Source organism: Neophocaena asiaeorientalis, unplaced genomic scaffold (assembly GCF_003031525.2).
Source record: "Neophocaena asiaeorientalis asiaeorientalis breed wild unplaced genomic scaffold, Neophocaena_asiaeorientalis_V1.1 scaffold773, whole genome shotgun sequence".
Taxonomy (NCBI): Eukaryota; Metazoa; Chordata; class Mammalia; order Artiodactyla; family Phocoenidae; genus Neophocaena; species Neophocaena asiaeorientalis.
Window position 1 is genome coordinate 506,911 of NW_020172815.1, and position 19,153 is coordinate 526,063.

At 54.7% G+C, this 19,153-nt stretch overlaps 1 protein-coding gene across 9 annotated transcripts in view; it reads right to left on the reverse strand.

Annotated features, from left to right (window-relative positions):
- Positions 1-18,949, reverse strand: part of ACSL6 (acyl-CoA synthetase long chain family member 6) — a 57,829-nt gene extending 38,880 nt beyond the window's left edge. For 2 of the 9 annotated variants that reach the window (XM_024741661.1, XM_024741662.1), the window contains exons 1-3: positions 18,819-18,893; positions 18,367-18,452; positions 746-966 (exon numbers count right to left, since the gene is read on the reverse strand). In XM_024741661.1, the coding sequence (XP_024597429.1) occupies positions 746-966; positions 18,367-18,451 (306 nt within the window). In that variant the 5' untranslated portion in view covers position 18,452; positions 18,819-18,893. Of the gene's footprint in view, positions 1-745; positions 967-8,918; positions 9,068-18,366; positions 18,453-18,818 lie in introns of those variants that run through there. The other 7 variants (XM_024741660.1, XM_024741664.1, XM_024741668.1 and 4 more) reach the window with 7 other exon arrangements.
- Positions 18,950-19,153: the final 204 nt, after the last annotated feature.

Here is a 19,153-nt window from a genome sequence, read left to right on the forward strand (position 1 = left end):
GGTATGTTATCATTTTAAAAGGTGGGCAGACATCTATACATTTGCTTGTGGACAAGTGCTAACACAATTCTCAGGGGAAGAGAACTTAGAGGCAAGGGGAAGAAGGTGGAAGCTTTTCAGTCTATGTCCTTTGGTTGCTTTTGAACTGTGTGACTATATCATCTATTCAAAATAAATGGAATTAAAGTTCTTTAAAAAGGCAAAATAAACTCCACAAACTTAAGAAAGAAATCTTACCGGTCCTTCTAGACAGAGCCTGGAACACGCTTGTCCAGGCTGGGCCACCATCCCTTCTTCCCTCAGTGGCTCTACCTGTGAGTCCATGTGCTCTGGGAGGGCAGAGCCCTGGGTGGGCTCAGCTCTGGGTCCCAGTTCCAGACCAGGGTTGGGCACAGGGAGAATCTGGGAGGGAATTTACCTGGCAGCCCCTTGAGCACATGCTTAGACCACCTACTGAGGCAACTGTAAGCCAAGGCCCCCTACCCAAGAAGCAGGAAAACCAGAGGCCCAGGGCAAAGCCAAGGTCCGTCTCTGCCCAGGCTTTAGTTACTGGGAGAGGCAGAAGGAGCACCTAGTAGGATAGCCTGCCCAGGGGCACTTCTGGGCTTACTGGCTGGCTGCCGGGAGAAACGGAGATTCTCTGGGCCATCTGAGGTCAAATAAGCCATAAGTTTGGCTTCTTCCTTCAAGATGCCTGTCCCCCGCCTACTACTTCCCACAGCCCAATTGCTCACACCCTGCTCACCTCCACCTCCTCTGACTGCAGCAGGAGATTGCACGGTGGTTGCAAGGCCTTTGGCCGGTGAGTGAACCAGTAGGCGAGGATGGCAGCCAGTGCACCCATACTCACGAGGGTGGTGGCTGAGAGGCTGCGGAAAAACTGGCCCAAGTCGCCTAGCTCGGGCAGCCGCAGCATCCTCAGGATCTCCTGAGTCTGCATCTTCTCCAGAAGCGAGAGGATGAACTCTGCAGGAAACAAGAGGCAGGTGAAGGAGGAGCCCTGATAGGAGGCAAGGGAGCAGTCCTGGGCCTCTCCTCCCACCTGTCTTGCATCACAGGCGACACAGTGATCTTGGCCAGGCCTCGAGAGAGTTGGGGTACACAGGCTCCTGGTGCAACACAGTGTATCCTGAAAGCTGGGTGCCTGGAAGGGCCTTTCCCGGTGACAGGCCAGAGAGCCCTTAGCGGTCATACCTGACAGTCAGACATCCGGCCCAGTTTTCCTGAGAAACATACACTCAGGCCCTGGGCCCTGCCTGACACGTACTTCCACATCTTTCAGGAATAGAGAGCGTGCTCTGACAGCTCTGGAGTTAACACCTCCTGAGCCCTAGGGCCCGGGTGTACTGCCTCTCCTGTGTGGTCATAGAATTTTGCTTATCTTTGCTCCTGCAACGTGGACTGGACAGAGGGGCAGCAGGTGTGCCTAGCACAGTGCCCAGAACGATGGGGGGTGAAGGGATGCAAACTCCTTCCACTCCACCTCAAAGCTGCCAGCACCAGGCTCTCACCCTAAGGGACCCAGAGAAAGCAAGGTGGCAGAGCCCACAGAACAGCCCTGACAGACACTCCCTGCCCCCAAGATCTGAGGACAATGACCTACCTGACAAGGGTCCAGTGGATGACACACAGCAGAGTCCCCTTAGGCCCACATCCTGGCCCACCATGGGGTCTCCCTGAAGAAAATTTGTAGCCAAAGGCCTGCCAGCGCCAGAGGTAATGCTGGGGCCATCTTTCTGAGGAATAGCAGATATCCCAAGAGCAGCCAGGGTGAGGTCCGGGCACTGTTCTCTGACCCCAGACTGCACTGCAGCTCTGCACCACCACAGACCAAGACCCAAGAAGAAGAGCTAGCCCCACCATTAACTAGGCCTGCGTTGTCCTCCCTGGGATCCCATCTGCTAATGTCCAGAGGAAAAAGGAGGTGCCAGAGGGGAGCAGGAGGTAAGCTGGTGGGAAGGGAAAGGAATGAAGGCTCGCTCGGAGAGAAAGGGCTCAGCAAAGTGCTGTGTGCACTCCTAGGGATAACGAGAATCTCTCGTGACATTGCATATGGTGGTCTGGGTGCCACGCTCACCCACTGCAGTCCAAGTGGACACAGTGGGCCTACAGGGGCACATGGAGGACGCCCTGAGGTGGGCAGTGGGAGCTTTTCTGTGAGAAGCACTGGTGACTGAATTTGGTTCAAAGAGGGAAGTCCCCAAGTGCTACCATGTCCTCCTGTTAGCTGCTAAGTAGTGTTGGCAGAACAGACACATGACCAGCAGGGCTCAGGGGTCTGTCTGCACTTTGCCTAGGACTGAGAAAGGTAGCCAGGGAGGGCCAGCTGGATACTTTATCCCCACTGGGGCCTTCTTGGTGTTACCGTCCACCTCAAGGGCCTAAAGCTAGAAGTGCTGTATGACACCTATAGGTCTGCCAGCTCAATGAGGATTGTGTGGGCTCCAGGCTGACAGTCACTGGCCTTCCATCCCCAACCTTTGGGAGCATGGCTGTTGTTTTCCTTCTTGGGAAAGAATGAGAAACCCAACAACAGCTACTCTGCAGCCACGGGATATGAGCCAAACAGCAATTCTGAGAAGAGAGAAGAGAGGTCTGCTGAACTCCCAACAAGTGGCATTTGTGCTGAACTGTAACATCACCACACCAAAAATAAGGTCAAGGCTGTGCGAAGCCATCGTAGAGAAAGCAGGCAAAGCTCCGGAGTTCAAGCCCCCTCTCCTGCACTTATGAGCTATGCCAGGTCGAGCACACCTCATTTCTTTAGACCTCTTCTTCCCCATCTTTAAAATGGGGACATTATCACTCAGGCATGTAAAGCTCCTCATACTGGATCTGGCATAGCTGGAGGCATGCTGGGACTAAAGAGGTGGCTACAGGTATGCCTGTCAGACCAAGGAGGCTGCTCAGTCCAGGTAGGAATAACCACTGGACAGAGGTGGCCGAATCCAGGTAGTACGGACCCACAGGAGTTTATGCTCTACAGATGGCCCGACAGGCTGTCTGAGTCCGGGGAACACTCATCAACCACCTACAGGCTCTGGGTGAGAGAAGTGAGCCCCCAGCCAGCCAGAGCACTCTCACTGAGCCCCTGAGGCGGAGATCCAGTTTTACCAGCAGTCTCCTTGAACGGGATCAGTTTTGAGGCCATCCCACAGGAACAAACCACTCCTGGCATACTGGTCAAATTAAGGTTCTGCATCAGCAGAGGGCAGGCTATGGACCGCAGTGAATTCACCAAGGAAAACTGCTCTGGGGAAGACGCTTGGCAGGAGGCCAGCTGGCTTTCCTGGGAGATTTACTTCCTTAAGCTGCAAATGGCAGACTAAGTCACAGCCAGGCCCATCAGATAAATGACTCACTACATAGTGGAAAATCTAGATATGCCCACCAGCTCCTGGGGTGAGCTCTGAGAGCTGAGTGAGGTTTCCTCTAATGGACTGAACTGACTCCATGGGCTAGGAAGCCAAGGCCCAAGAAGTCCTGGCTCAGCTCTAAGGCTCAAGTACGTGGTCCCAAAAGTTTTAGAGAAAACCCCGGAAGGATGCCTTACTACCTCCAGTCCCCAGCCCTTGGCAGTTGCTCACAGGCCCTAAGCTACAGCCGAAAGTGGGCACTGGCTTCAATGCTGGGGTTGTCACAAAGCACAGACAAGAATGGCCAAGGCATCCACCCACCCACCCATCCACCTACCCATTCACCTAGCAGACTCTCATATGGCCTCTGCTCTGAGCTAGCTCAGTGCTGGGCACTGGGACAAGCCAGATGTGGGCCTGCCCACAATCTTACGGGGGAAATACATGAGGCAGTAGGCAGTGCCGTGAGTGCCGTTTGGGCTGTGCATGGGGAACCAGAGAAGATGCCCAACTCAGGTATGGAGAGTCAGGGCAGGCTTCTGGCAGGAAGTGGTATTGATGCTGAGACTGAAGGATAAAGAGGAAAGGGTGTCCCAAGCAGAGGGAAGCAAATATGCAAAGGTTGGAGCTGAGGGAGACCATGGAGCACTTAGCAAACTATATATTCTCTCAGGAAATAAAGTCTTGAGCCCATGAAATCTTGTACGAGGGTCAGTGCCACAAGTCTGAGGCTGGTTTCCCAGATGTGCAGAGCTTTCGGCCAGCACCAAAGTATCACAGTTTCCAGGAGAGGGGAGAAGAGAACTTGCCTAAACTTCCTGAATTGCTAGTGTGTGGGAGCCCATGCCTACACACTGCACTGCTCGATCCTCATGACAGCTCCACGTACTCATTATAAGGTGAGGACATAGAGACTCCACTGAAGAAGTTACCTGCCATTCACAGGGAAACAGTGAGCAAGCAAGGGAGCCAGGACTCGAGCCCCAGACGACCATGGCCTCTCAAACCACTGCCTTGTGTTGCAGCGCAACCCTAACCCTTGCCCACACTGTACGATCCATACCCAAAGCCATGCTCTCCTCTGCAGTAGTGCTGAACCCACTTAAAACCATCTTCAGGCCTGCTCAGAAGAGCCCAGGCAGGTTGCAGGGGGTAGGGGCCACCAGAGCCCGTAAGCAGGGCTCCGCCAGTCAGGCCAGTCACTTGCTCTTCACCACGCACACACCACAGGTGGGCTCCCTCCTGGCCTCACCTTATGAACTTGCCATCCTCCTATGGCTGGGTTCTCTTCCAGGAAGCCCACTTGCCTAGGACACTGGAGGGTGGTGGAAAAAAGGCTTGGCTACCCACTCCTCCTCAGGCTTCTATTTAGGTGTCCACCCCTAAGGAGGCGTCTGAAGTGACTGCAGCTCCTCTAGTCCTAAGGCTGAGCCTGTGCCCCTTCCTGGCTGGGCAGCAACCAGAGGGTGTGATTCGTACAGGCTTGCCAACCTCAGACAGTCACGGGTGCTTGCACATACCGTGAGATGCCCTTCAGACCGCCGGGAGCCACTGGAGTGGAGAGCTGCAAATTCAGGTCCTCTGAGGACATGGACCTCAGAGCCAGCCTGTGCCACCAGGCCTTTGGCTTGGGGCTGAGCAGAGCCTGGGCCTGGGAGTCTGGTCTTATCTCATTATTTCACAGGGCCTTGGCCTCTTCTGACCTCCTCTCCTTCTCTGTCCCTGGGGTCCCAGCCATGGCTGCCTCCTTCCATGCCCCCAGGAGGCTCTCTTGATTGCAGCAGCATGGGGCACAGGGGGCATGGGGGAGGGGGACAGCACCCAAGGGAATCAGTGGTGCTGGTGTTGCCAAGAAAGCGGCTATGAGTGTTTGTAAATATTCACCTGGCAGGGGTACCCAGCCCTCAGCATCAACTAGCCTCTTCTCCTCTAGCACATCCTATGCCTTCGCCTTGGGCATAGACCAGTTCAGAATACCAAGTGGTGGCACAGACTGGTTCAGGGCACATGGAAGGTGGGTAGTGAGAGGCATAGCTGTCAAAACCCAGGAAGGGAGAGAATGGGAGGAAGGGGGCCCTGGTCAGAAGTATTTTGACTTCAAGGGGGCAGAAGCAGAGCCACAGGGCACATTTCCAGTGGAGATGGCCCTGAGACCCATGGCTCCACTCCAAGAGCCCTCTGCTGGTCCAGCTTCCTGACTCTAGACCTTCACGATCTAGCAAGATGGTTCTATCAGGACTACTTCCTAAACACTTCCCAAACGTGACCACTCCTCTCCAGCCTCCTGGCCTGGCCTGGTCCAGCCACCACCAAGTGCTGTCCAGACTCCCACACCAATCTCCTCACAGGTCTCCTTGCTCTAACCAGTGTTTACACTGACACCAAAGTTATGTTCCTGATACACAGACATAACCATATCATGCTGCTGCTCAAAAACCTTACCTGGCTCCCTCCTACCTTAGGACAAAAATTCAAACTCATAATGCTGACACTGAGACCCTCCATGATCCTCAGATTCTTCCCTCCCCTTAGAATCACACCAGCTTCGCTCTGTATCAGCCTGGAGGCAGGTGGGGGTCCTTGCAATGGGGTTCCGGGTCTGTGCAAACTTCTGAGGGCTTCAGAAACGGGGAAGCACAAGGCAAGCCAGCAGATCATTAAAGAACCTCCTTAACTCCCAATGAAGAGCTCTGAAATGAAATCATAACCTCCCAGGGGCCAGGGTCACCAGCAAACAAGTCAGGGAAAGGGCCCAAAGGGAAGTTCTTGTGCTGGACTGACCCAGGTCCAAATCCTGACTCATACTCTTGACAGCTGTATGACCTTGGACAAGTCACTTTACCCCTCTAGCCTCATATCAAAAATCTCATGGACAGAGAATAAGGTACCAGGCATGCAGTAAGGGAGACATTCAGTAGATAGAAGTTAGCTGAAGCAGTTACTCTGTCTCTGCCAGCCAAAAGGGCTCAAAGACAACTTGCAAAATTACATGCATTCACATCCTACCTTTTCAGCAGGCTCCTGGCACTGGGGAGGCAGCTGAGCTGGTCCCACTAGTACCAGCCTCCCTTTATGAAGGATGCGTGGGGTTTAGGGAGAGAGCTTACCACATCTTGATCAAAGCTCAAAAGTGGCGAAGGCCCTGCCCCAGGTCTGCCCTCCTGGGGTCAGCCGATGGCAACAAATGCCTGCTCTGAGAAGCCAGCTGGTGGTAGAGGCTCTAGCAGTGGTGGCAGAGGCTCCCTGGCAGCTGTGGCAGCAGGTCTGGCAGGGACCCAGGCACAGAACAGCTCTATGGGGAGCCGCTGGCCCCTCCAGGCCCCCCGCTGCCCCTCCCCTGCATCTGCACACGGGGCAGTGCTGGCTCAGATCAGCTCAGAGGCAAGCAACCCAGCCTTAACCCCAACTCTGCCAGGTTGCAAGAGCCTCAGTTCACACCCCTCTGCTTCTCCCCACCCCTACCCTGTCTTCAGTCCTGGAGAGGAATTCGTCAGAAGGGTTGCCTAAGGACAAAGTCTTCTTACACAACTATCTGTGGCACTGATTAAGGGCCAGGCCCTCAGCCGTGGGCTGGGGACCTGCAGGCCGCACAGCGGTAGGGGTGGTGGGAATGGTGGAAGTGGGCGTGGAGAGGCCAGATCCCTGGTGCCCAGGGCGGCCTGCACCGTTGCCCAGGAATCTCCTCCAGCACCTTCCAGGGGCTGTCTCCACCCCCCAACCCCACAAGGTCACAACCAGTCTACTTGGGGAGAGGAAGGAGATTAGGCACAGTCCCAGATAAAACATCTGCTCAGAGATGCTCTGGGCAGTGGGGACACTCCAGACCAAGCACCAAGGTCAGCAGGTAGAAGATAATGGCTTAGCTCCCCAACAGACCCCAGGGCAGCACACCAGCCCCTCCTTAAAGCCTGCCGTGAGAGACGCTTTCCTGGCTTGCCAGGGGGATGGCCATCCTGGAGCCAGAATCCACACCCAGGCCTGTTGGAACCAAAGCTGAGCCCCAAACTCCCTCAACGCCTCTGGCAGACAGACTGGGACAGTGAGGTCCCAGGACACCCAGGGCCTCACTCCTGCAAGATTTCTCCACTGGGTGAGGAGTTGGGGTGGTGATTGCGTATGGCCTTTTTTGACTCCTACTTCCAAGGCCAGGGTGTGGCTGGGCTCACAGCAGGCACATGGTAGCCGCTGTGGAGAGTAAAAGGCAGGTCCAGCCCGCAGGACCCAGCTCACCACTCCCAGGCCCTACTCACAACCGGTGCTTCCAAGTCTTCCAGGACAGGGCCGCTGTCTGCCCAACACCATCCGCCTCCTCTGCAGCAAGACCGCCCCAGGTCGCGGCCCAGTACTCTGAGCTCCCTCTCGAGAGCTGTGTTCATAACCTGCCTGGAAACTCTAGAGCCCGCAGGCCTTGCAACATTTTCCCTGGGGCTGATAGGGCTTCCACTGCTCACCCCACCATCTAGGGCAGGTGGGCCGTGCAGAGAGCTTCCTGCCTCAGCAGCACTAACCTGGAACTTGGCAAAAGCTTGCCTGGGCCCCCAGGCCCCAGCCTCCGGCAACACACCTGGAGGAAGCTTTAAAATGCACAAATGCCTGAGGACCAACCCTCAGCCCCCAAAGCCCCTTTTCCTTCCTTCTTGGCAGGACCTTTACTTTTCTCTGTACATTTTCAGAGATGCTGTTAACTAAGACGAAAGCCTCCTTTAATGCTTCTCAGGGCAGCTTCTGGGGCAGAAAATCCAATAGACACAACCAAGGTCCTGGCTGACGGAAAACCACACAGGGTGTCAGAGGCAGAGAGTCACGGCCCAGCAGTGCTGCCCCAGGAAGTGTGTGGCCCAGGTACTAGGTTAAGAAAAGCACAAATCTCACCATCACACCTGTGTGACCCTGATCTGTAGAGACACAAACACAGCAGCCCACACTCAGCTGGCCCCCACCCCATCCACACAGGGATTCACGCTTGTCTGTGCTGTGAGAGGGGCTTTCTCTCCACCTTCCTCCTGGGTTTTAATTAGAGTCACAGAACCACAGACGACTGGGGCAGACATGGGGTCAAGGGCATCCCCGAGCTGGGAATTGCCAGGTGAGACCCACCGCATGTTCCCCCAAGAGAGACGGGCCCAGGATTCAGGGTTGCTGGGTTACAGGGTGGCTCGCCTGCCGAACCTCCCTGAGGAGCCTGATTATAGCTCTGAAGGTTTACTTAAGCCTCTTGAATGTAGAAAGGCCTAACTAAAGTTGGCTGTGCCTGACCACTGCACAGGGCCCCTGTCTCAATAGCCCGACCCCACCGTGAACATGCCTCCCCTCCAGCAATTCACTGGGGGTGGGAAGCAGCCCCCAGCACCCTCCGCCCCCATCCTCAGGCCAGCGCCTCTTAAGAATCTCACTCACCCTAAGCCCTGGTCAGGGAACGTGGGCCCACAGTCCTGACAACACCACCAGGAAGCCAGGCTCAAACAATACTTTCAGACACTTAAAAATACAAAAGGCCTTGAGAGCAGAGGAGCAAAGAGAAACAGTGTCTTTCACGAGCTCTGAGATAAAAGTTGTCCTTACCACGAATCAGGCCTGACAAAATTCTCAGAACGAGGAGGGACAGCAGAGGTTACGACAGTGGCAACGCTCCCTTTAGAAATATTTCCAGGGGACGAAGACTAGGACTGACGGTGTAGATGAGCCTTGGCCTCATCGTCCTTCCTTCCACACCAAGCCCTGGGATGGCAGGCAGAACCCTAGGGACAGTGGCAAGGGCCAATGAGCGCTACACAAGCAGAGGACACCCCCTGGCCAGGCCCCACTGTGCAGGAAGCCAAATCCTGTGGCTGCAACATGATCCTTTCCCCTCCCAGCCCGTCTAGGTTAGGGCAACCAGTGTCCTGGCCTCAGGAGCAGTGATCCATTTCCATCACTGGCCCAAACTGAGGACACAATGCAAACCCTACAGGCTCAAGCTCAGAAAGAGAACATGGGCTGCTCCAGGCAGGGCCATGCTGTCAGAGCTCAACTGCAGGTGGCCAGGGTACAGGGGAAACAGGATGTAACCACCTCCAGCGAGGGGGAAGCACCTTGCAGGAGGGAGGAGGGTTCTGTTGAGATGCGGTTCGGGTCGTTGAGGTGGGGAGAGCAACAGAGGGATTTGCTTTTGCCCACTTGTTCCCTCAGGAGCAACTGGGGACAACCTGCTGGGGCAGGGGGAGGGGAGATTCACAAGACAGAACCTAAGACATATCTTCAGTCAGGAACGGGGAGCAAGGAGATCAGGAACAGGGCGGGAAGGAGAGTTCTGAGAAGGGGACAGAGTCCTAGAAAGAGCCTACTAGATGCTGGGGCTCCTGGGAAGGAGGCAGCGAGGCTGGGAAGATAGCATTTAGCTGCAGAGGGAAAAAGATGGTGATTTGTACTATATATAGCCTCATGCTTTTGAAGTCCCAGCCACAAGCTAACAGGACCCATCCGCTCACCTGACCTAGCCCCTTGGGGTTTTAGGATGCCAAAGTGTCCCAGGCAAGCTGTCCTTCCAGATCCCAGCCAAAGGGACCCCTGCTGCAGCCAGGAGCCAATAAGGCGCCTATACCCACCATTCCAGGGGTCACTGTTATTTTGCAGGAATGACAATGAGCAGAGAAAAGGGAGTTTTGCTTTTGGTTAAAGGCAAATTTTCTGGGACTCTGATAAACACCTTAATTTTCTGGCTTCCTCATACTTTGACAAAGTTCCTCTTCTGAATGGCACAAGGAGAAACAAATCTGAACCTCACTCCGCTCAGCAGAAACCTGTGCTGTTCAGTGGGACCCTGCCACTTCCTCAATCATCCCTCTGGAGGCCAGGGCCACACAGCAGCTGCTGCCTTTCACCACCCTTCAGCCACCAAGACCTGCTGTTGACCGGTGAGAGCCAGTGGCATCCACAGAGTTAAAACCAGGCTCAAGCAGCCCAGCCCTCAGCTGGTCCGGAGGACTGAGAACGCAGGCCTCCTTTTCAAGGCCAAGATGAATGGGGAATATTCAAATCACTGCCTCCCAAGGAGCAGCGGCAGGGGAGGACCCACTGCTGGCAGGCCCACACCTCTCCACCCGGGTCTGTCACATGAAAGTGTTTGTATTCCTGCCGCTGCCTCTGGCACCCGGCCAGGCTGGGGCTGTTCTCACCGGAAAACAAAAATCTCTTTCAGACCAAAGCAAAACGAGGCCCTGGCTGGCCCAGGAAGGTTGCTGGACGTTGTTCACACCGACCCACTGAGAGCACCCATCACTTGGATTCTCACTGAACCCACCACCTTTCCAGAGGGAGCTGGAGGGAGGCCTCTGCGGCCACTGCGGAAAGAAAGCACTGCGTCAGGTCAGGGTGGGCGGGACCAAGAAATGGGATTGGCCCATTCTGAGGCTCTGTTGTTTTGTCCTTCTCAGAAATAGTAATGACTGGGCCTCAGGTAGCAACCCTTTTTAATGAGGGAACTTCCAGCAATTCTCATGGTGTTGATGGTCAATGTGGACAAAGAAAGGGGAAGAAAAATGTGACAGTAAACAAAAGCCCTTGCAGGGCACTGACAGGACTTTGAAGAATGGAGGTCACGTGTACTCTCTGCCTGCTGCCCAGAGTGTTGCTGCCACAGGTGGCCCTCGAGCTGTGGGTGGGGTTTGTGACCCAGAGCCCAACGTGCACAATCTCGCTCCAGAGCCTGGACTCCACCCACCACGGAGGCTCCACGACAAGGTCAGACTTCAATCTTGCTCAGACTTTCAGAGGCCAGAAGTGCTGCTCTTCTGACACCCCAGGGTCACGAGGAGCTGTCCATTAACCATGGCACAGATATACAGATGTCTGTATCTATATCTATCTACTTATTTTTTAAACAAATGTATCAATAACAAAACAAAACCCAACCAAACTGCCAGCATATTTTATTGCAAGACAGATGGAAGGACATGATCTCAGAATAAAGGAGAGTCATTTGACCTGAACAACTCAACAGTGTTGCCTTCATTTTCCACATTTTTTTGGAATGTATTGTTGCAAATTTCCTCATTACACATAGCACTGTGGATGATACTGAGTGAAGAAACCAGGCACAAAACAGTGCACACTCTAGGCACTATTCTCCCAGAGACAGGACAAACACAGGTGAGGCTAATCTATGTGTACAGCACAAAGCTTATAACCTATGAAGCATGGCTGCTACTCAGACTCCCATTAACAGGAGACAATGACACAGCAAGATCTCAATCACACGTATGATCATTTGGTCTGAGAGGAAATCTAGGACAAAACCACCCGGGAGCTGATTCTGAACCAATAGGAGGGTTTGGAGATGCTCCACAGATCTCCTGCAATCCAAAGGAAACAGGCCCTGTCAGCCTCTCAGCCCAGAGAAAATGCCCATCTTTGATGACCGTGCACTGCTGCCTCCCTCCTCAGGTCCTCCTACTGTCAGCTGGGGCCACACAGTATGCCCATGAAGCCCAGAGGCCAGGCATGTCTCTGGGAGGGTTCATGGGGCTGCCCCAGGGAGGAAAAGCAGGAGGTAGAGGAGAAAGAAAAGAAACGTCAGTCCAGATGGAAAAGGGGTCTTCACAGGTCACAGCTTTCCCTGCTGTCTGACCTGTGGTAAGGAGATCAGGGACACATGTACCCAAATCTCCCAACAGCCCACTGGCCAGGGGAAGGCCACCCTCCCTTTCTCTCCACCACCCCAGGCAGAGCCAGGCTGAGGCGGAGGCAGCCTGCAGGCTGGGTGGGGGCTGAGTATGGGTGAGTAGAAGGTGTCCCCCAGAGAAGCACATCCAATCTATCTGCACGAAGGTATATTCTCCACCATTAAGCAGGGTCCTGAGGTCTAGGTGGCTTCATGCAGCTAGGGGACACAGAAGAAGGGCCAGAAACACTGCTCCTTCCAAAGTCAAGAGGGGGACTTCCCTGGTGGCGCAGTGGTTAAGAATCCATCTGCCAGTGCAGGGGTCACGGGTTCAATCCCTGGTCCGGGAAGATCCCACATGCCGCGAAACAACTAAGCCCATGCACCACAACTACTGAGCCTGCGCTCTAGAGTCCGTGAGCCACAACTACTGAAGGCCGCATGCCTAGAGCCTGTGCTCTGCAACAAGAGAAGCCACCACAATGAGAAGCCTGCACACTGCAACGAAGAGTAGCCCGCCACTCTCCGCAACTAGAGAAAGCCTGCGCAGCAAGGAAGACCCTACGCAGCCAAAAATAAATAAATTAAGCAAACAAAGTCAAGGGGTCACTGCAGGCCTAGATGGGTCCTCCCTGAGGCCCCCTTCTCCATGCTGATACCTGCTTTCCTCTTATTGGTCTCTAGGGCCTTACCATCAGCCTCTGGCCAACCTCCCTGTCCCATCTCACTGGCAGGCCCACATCCCATCTTGCTGCCCTCTTTGTCCCAGCTCTGGCTACCTTCCCATCCCCGTTTCTGTCCTTGCTGTGTGGCCTCCAGTTGGCCTTGCTGTCTACTCTCTGGCTGACCTTACTGTCCCTCCCAGTAGCCCTCCTGTCTATGTGGCAGGACCTACAGTCAGTGCCCAGAATGGTTTATAGCCAAGGCTGGGGCAAGGGTGAGTGGTCAGGAGGAACCCCACTGGGGACTCTTCAGCCACCAGAACAATCTAGAGAAACAAACAAACAGGGAAAACACACTAGTGGTAAAAACAGGGCTCTGCAGCAGGACAAGTCCTGCTCAGTCCCTGATTATCTACCTCCCGTGCTGGTAGGTCAAGCTGTGGTACCCTGGGAGTAGGGCAGTGTTGCCGGTGTTGATTAGTGGGCTCTGTCACAGAGCTGCCCACTCAACCTGGGCCTGCCTGTCCTCTCTCTCCATTCCTCCAATAGCCATCAATCACTAGGTCTGCTCCTGGCCCTAACAGGTGCCAACCCAGATTTGCTTACCCCAGGGTCTGGGAACAGATGCTGACTGTTACCTCACTGGCACCATCCAGGCCTGGCTTCCTATTCTAAAGCTCCAGGAGACAGTTACCTCAGAATGCAGGCCTGAATGAGCAGATGACAAATCAGAAGCTCACCACCCCCAACTCTCCATGGACACCCCCAGGCACCCCTACTCCCTGGAGTAGCTGTCGGGAGAGCAAAGTTCTCCAGGAAGAGCTCGTAAGCAGGCACAGATGGGACTTTATGGGATTTGAAATCTTTCAGGCTCTGAGATTACAAATTGGGCTTCTGAACAGATAGCTCAGCTTGGCTCAGAATCCGTCCAAGCCCATTTCCCATCCTCCTACTTCTGCCTGTCACAGATCCCAAGCCTCACACATATCAGGAGCCACACAAAGTAACTGGGTCTGAGAATGACCACACCAACTATGGGCTCCTGGAGCAGCTGAGCAATTATGTGGGACCACCCCTGAGCCTCACCTGAAAGCCAACCCCAAGGGCCCAAAGTAGCATCTCACTAACAGTGCTCCCCTCCTGGGGCCCAATGGGTGGTTAGTGGGGACTCTGGCCAGGCCATCGCAGGAGTGGGGCCATCACACCAGATCATCCAGTGAGCTGAGGACCTTGACTAGGGCCTCCTTCAGCTCTGCTTGGCCGGAGTTCCCAGCCTACTGGGAGACTGGAAATTTGGAGCTCTAAGGAAACAACAGAATCTCATCCTCAGAGAAGACTATCTTCTGTGAAACCAGTCACACCACAGCTGCCAGTGTGGTCATTCACTCACTCGTTAATTCAACAAACACTTCTGGAGCACCCCCTTCTGTTCCGGGTTCTCCACTGAAGGCTGATCTGGCTCTGCCTGCAAGGAGTTCACACCTGCTTTCCCCTACAGCTTCTACCATATTGGTGATATCCACCAGCTAGGCATAGAGCCTGGCACCCAGTAGGAGAACACTCAAGGTCTGTTGTCAGCCAATGGACTTGCAGTGAGAAAACACCTCATTATTAAGATAAATTGTTCTCAGGGAATTCTTCATATCATTCATTTATGCAATCAACACTGATGCACACTGTGTACCGGCCCTGGCTTGGGCGCGGGGAGGAGACACCCTGGCTCTGCCCTCAAGGAGATCAGAGGGCTAGTAGAGGAAGCAAAAGACTGTAGTTCAGTGGCACGTGTGCCACCAGGAGATGCATGCGGCTTGAGTAGTGTAGGGACAGTGTCACCTTGGCCATCCACATGCCCAGTTTGGGCCATATGTCCTTGATGCATCTACCACACAGAATGAAGCCTGTGCTGCCTGGCCTGGCCTTCTAGTGCCCGCAGAGGCCAGCCCTGGAGACCCCGCTGGCTGAGCAGAGTCTGTCCCTAACTCTCATTGATTCACCTTCCCAATCTTTTCTCACACGGATCCCTCTGCCTGGAACGCCTTTTCTTTCCCTACCCCCTTTCTGCACGTCAGAATCCTGCACCTCCTTTGAGGAAGGTTTAGCTCAAGGTGTTATAACTTTAGCTAACATTCAGTGAGCCCTTTCCTATGTGCCAGTCCCTGCTCTTTGCTCTTTACACCTGTCTTCTCTTTAAACCCTCCCCGTCCAAGGACTGCTCCTTTGTCTGTGCCCACTGACTTAGCCTGCTGGAGGGGCTCAGGCCCTGCCTGATCCTGCCTGATCCTCCGGGTCCCTTCTTGGCCTGGAGTCTGAGCATGTGGTCTGACTCACAGCTCTCAGGAGTTGCTTCACCACTGAACCTCCTTGTGTCTTTGTGCCACGTCTATTAAATGGGGATAACAGCACCACAATGTTGTGGGTAAGATTAAAGGAAAGCTTGGGGAACTGTAGAACATGGTGCTGGACACGTGATGGGTGCTCAGGGCAACAGCAGTCAAGTCAGCATGTTTGCAACAACACTTCCCCCATGAAAACACTGCTCCCCCCCAAAAGTACTTCATTCAACGAATATCTGAGTGCCTACTACGTGCCAGGCACTGGCTAGTTACACACTGCAGCTTCTGTTACACCAATGCCTGTAACTTCGGCCTCTTTTTGCAAACTCCTCATGCTCACTTATCCTGCATGCTGTGTGTGGGGGACAGTCCTGGGTCCCATCTGGGACTGTAGCTGAGCCAAGTTCAGCCTTCTGAAGGTCAACCCAAGAGCCCCTGTAATCACAAGGGACAGAAAACCTGCCAGAGAGCAGAATGGCCGGGTTCTGCCACCACCTGGTGTCAGTGTGCTCTCACTGGGAGCACCCCTGTATCCTACCACGGGCCGGGGAGGGAGAGAAGGCACTGAGGTATGAATTCTCCCACACAGTGGTGTACCATGTGCAAATCCAGGCCTTATCTTGTGAGGCATGCCCTCAGATGTGCTGCCTGGTGCCCCACCATCTGTCAGGGCCCTGGCTGCCTTCTTGGGCCCCCTGGGATGGCCCCAGACCTCACACCAGTCCTCTACCCTAATGGGAGCAGGGGTGTGGGGAGAATTTGATGGGGCTGGGCTGAGCTAGGCTGTGCAAATCTGCACCTGCCCTGGATACCTACAGCCAGGTTGCTGCCACACCAATCTCTGCCACCAGGGCCAGCCTCCATTCCCCTAAGGGTCACAGCTAGGGCCTCCTACCTTCCCCTTCCTGGAACCCAGCCTCAACTGGGCCATCCTTGGGCCACAGTTATTCTCATCCATAACATCACAACAGCCTCCCACTGCTCTCCCAGCCTCCACCCTCCTCCTTCTGGCTCAGCCTGGCCACTGGCTCCTCTGCCCCCCTAAATAAAACCCTTTTCTCTAGAATCCCCTCCCATCCAGACTCCATTCTGACTCCATCCCCTCCTACAAGCTAGGCTCCTCAGGCACAAGACCCTAAAGACCCACCTCCACCACAGTTCTTCCTGCACACTTTTGCTGGCCTGATTTTCTCTACCTGGGGTTTGGCCTACCTGACTCTGACAAAACACCCCTCCCTATATGCTGCAAAAGCCCACTCAGACCGATGGTTGGGTATATGGTGCACAGACTGGACACTGTAGAAGGACACAGGGCTGCATCAGCCTAGAAATTCATCCACCAGGAGGGGAGCCTCTTTCCACTTTGTACAAGGGTGCCATATAGGCAGGCAGAAGTGCCAATCCATTGCTCCCATAGTCCTCTGAGTGCTCACAGCACTGAGACCATGTTTTCCTGGGCCAGGCACAGCATCTGACTCACCACACTGGATCTATTTTGTTTCCTTGTTTATTACTCAATACACAGGTGGGATCTGGGCTGGCCTCAGCAGGGAACAGGACAAATACAGCCTTAGCTCTCCTAAGGCTCAGAGTACATGGCTGCTTCCCCCATATAATCAGTTCCTTCTCCAGGTGGCTCCCCTCTACCCTTCCCTTGTCTCCCTAGGGCTGGATTGGGTGGCAAACGGCACATAACTCTACAAAGAGTAACATCACTTCAGGGGGCCTCTCCTATTTCTAACTGAGCCAGAGAGATCTGGCAGCTGCCATGGGACCCTGGCGATTACAAGGCAGAATGTGTTCTCAGTGTTAGCCTAGGTGTCCTCTCTGCCCTCAAAAAAAGGCTGGGGTCCAGGTAAAGTCCCAAGCAAGGTGGACGTGATCTGCGAATGCCACAATGTGTCTGAAGTGGGTACCACACACCAGCCTCAGTGTCTCACTCTTATACCAAGTATGGCATCTTTGAGGAATTTCCTGTACCCACTGAGAAACTTGGTCTGTAGGGAAGAAGATGTCACCTGTACCAAGAGTCACCCTGCTTGACTATTCTGAGGCCCCTGAACAGTCTTTCATTGAGGCAGTCTCCCCATTCTAGGAGGCGCCTGACCGCTTTGGGAAACACTCCAGGCCAAAGCAGGACAGAAGACCAGTTTGAGTTAGCATCTGCTGAATTCCACTTTCAGACAAGCATCCCACACTGTAAGGACTTTTTTTCTCAGAGGCTGATGACTCCTGCCACATGTGGCTCTGTAGCCCCCAGGCACTTCCCTGTAGCCGCAGAAGACCAAGGCTCCAGAGAGCTACCCTTGGACCCATGGCTGGGTGGGGGCCTCCTAAGGGTAGGGCAAAGGGGTCCTGGCACAGGGAAAAGGCTCTGAGACCATCATCCAAGCAATAAATGGTGGCTGTTACTATCATCATCATCATCATTACCATTATTTTGATGACTCCTGCCCTTTATACTTAACCCTAGCTCTAGCTCCAACCCTGCCTGTTGGATGAGCACATCAGGCCCAGAGTGCCCCTGCACCACTTGGCCTCAAACACGGCAGACAGAAGGAGCTTAGGGAGCTGAGGGGATTAGGGAGGCCTCACTCTCCCCAGCTCAGGAGAGGTGTCCCTGTGGCCTGACTCAGGGCAATGGTGGCAGGGGCTGCCCACCACTACCTGGCCTACCAACCCTCTAGGTTCAAGCCTGATACCAGGAAGCACTTAGCAATGATGAATCAATTAAAACTCAGATCAAATCCTAATCTGCCAGATATTATCCGTGTGACATTGGGCAAGTCAATTAACCTCTGAACCTCAGTAAAAAAAGAGCACCACCAACCTCCTAGGATTTGCTGTGAATATTAAATAACACAGGCAAAATTTCAGTTAAGGATTTCAAAAGGGTCGCCTTCCTCCCCTTCTTCGGCTCAGAAAGAACCTTACTACCTCCTCTGATGATGCTGTTTGAGCATGAAATAATAATAAAATTAACATTCATAAAGCACTTGCTCTGGGTCAGGTCCAGCTTAAAGCCTTTAAGGTTCGAGCACTTCACATACATTATGAGACTGAATTTGCACATGGGGGTATGGGTGGGGGTGGGTGGAGACCCTTTAGTGGTATCATAACCTAGAGGAACCCAACACTCACAGAGGGGAGTGGCTGGTGTAGGCAGCAAAACTGGTGGATGACTGCGCCCTGGGTGAGAGCCCAGGTCCTGTGTGGGGAGGGGGCAAGAGCATTGGGCAGGGATTCAGAAGGGGTTCTCAAGGTTTCTTGAGAGGATGCAATAGCTGAGGAGCCAGGTGAACCCTGCTTTACAGAAATCGTGTACTCCGGCTGAAGGGTGGGGGTGGGCAGGAGGGGTTGTGAGGAAGCCCTCTCACCAGCATCAGGAAGCCCCAGGTCAGTCCCGGTCATGTCCTTGACCTGCTGTGGGACCTCAGGGTCCAACATCCTCAGGGTCTGCATCCTGGAGATGGACAAGGATGAACTGTCTGTCCCTGGACTTGGCCTTGGGGGACGAGTGGACTCAGGGCCTAGTCTGCTCGGCGGATGGTCCTCACTATAAGGGGCGGGGGGAGTCGAGAACCGGAGGGAAGTTGTTGTGAGGTCTCGGAGAGCAAGGCCCCTCATTTTCACTGACACAGGCACTTCCCAAACGCGGCCCGGAGCCCGCCAGAATTTGGAAGGGGGTAGACCTGGGGGGCCCAGGGTAGTCCTGAAAGGATGGCTCGGCAGCCGGGGCTGGGGGATCACCCCCAGCCCGGGACCAAGATCCCACAGCGTGCCAGGGGTGAGGGTCACAGAAGAGGACGGGGAGAGGGGGAAGACTTACCCGAGAACAGCCAGAGGGAGCCCCCCGACACAAGGAAGAAGGTCAGCATGTCGCTCAGCGGGACCCAGATGGGCCCGGCACGGCCTCCCCGGCCCACAGCCCCGCAGCCCCAGCAGAAGCCGCGCAGCCGCTGCCGCCGAAAAAACTGCCCTGGCTTGGCGGGAGGGGGAGGGCGCCACGGGCCCGCTCTGCACCGGAGCCCCCTTCCAGCCCCCTTCCAGCCCCGCCGCGGTCCAGGTCCGGGCGCTCCGCAAGCTCACAGCCGCGTGGGAACCGCCGAGGCCCCGGGCAGGGGAGGGGCCAGGCTGCAGAGCCGACCGGCCCTCTCCGCCCCG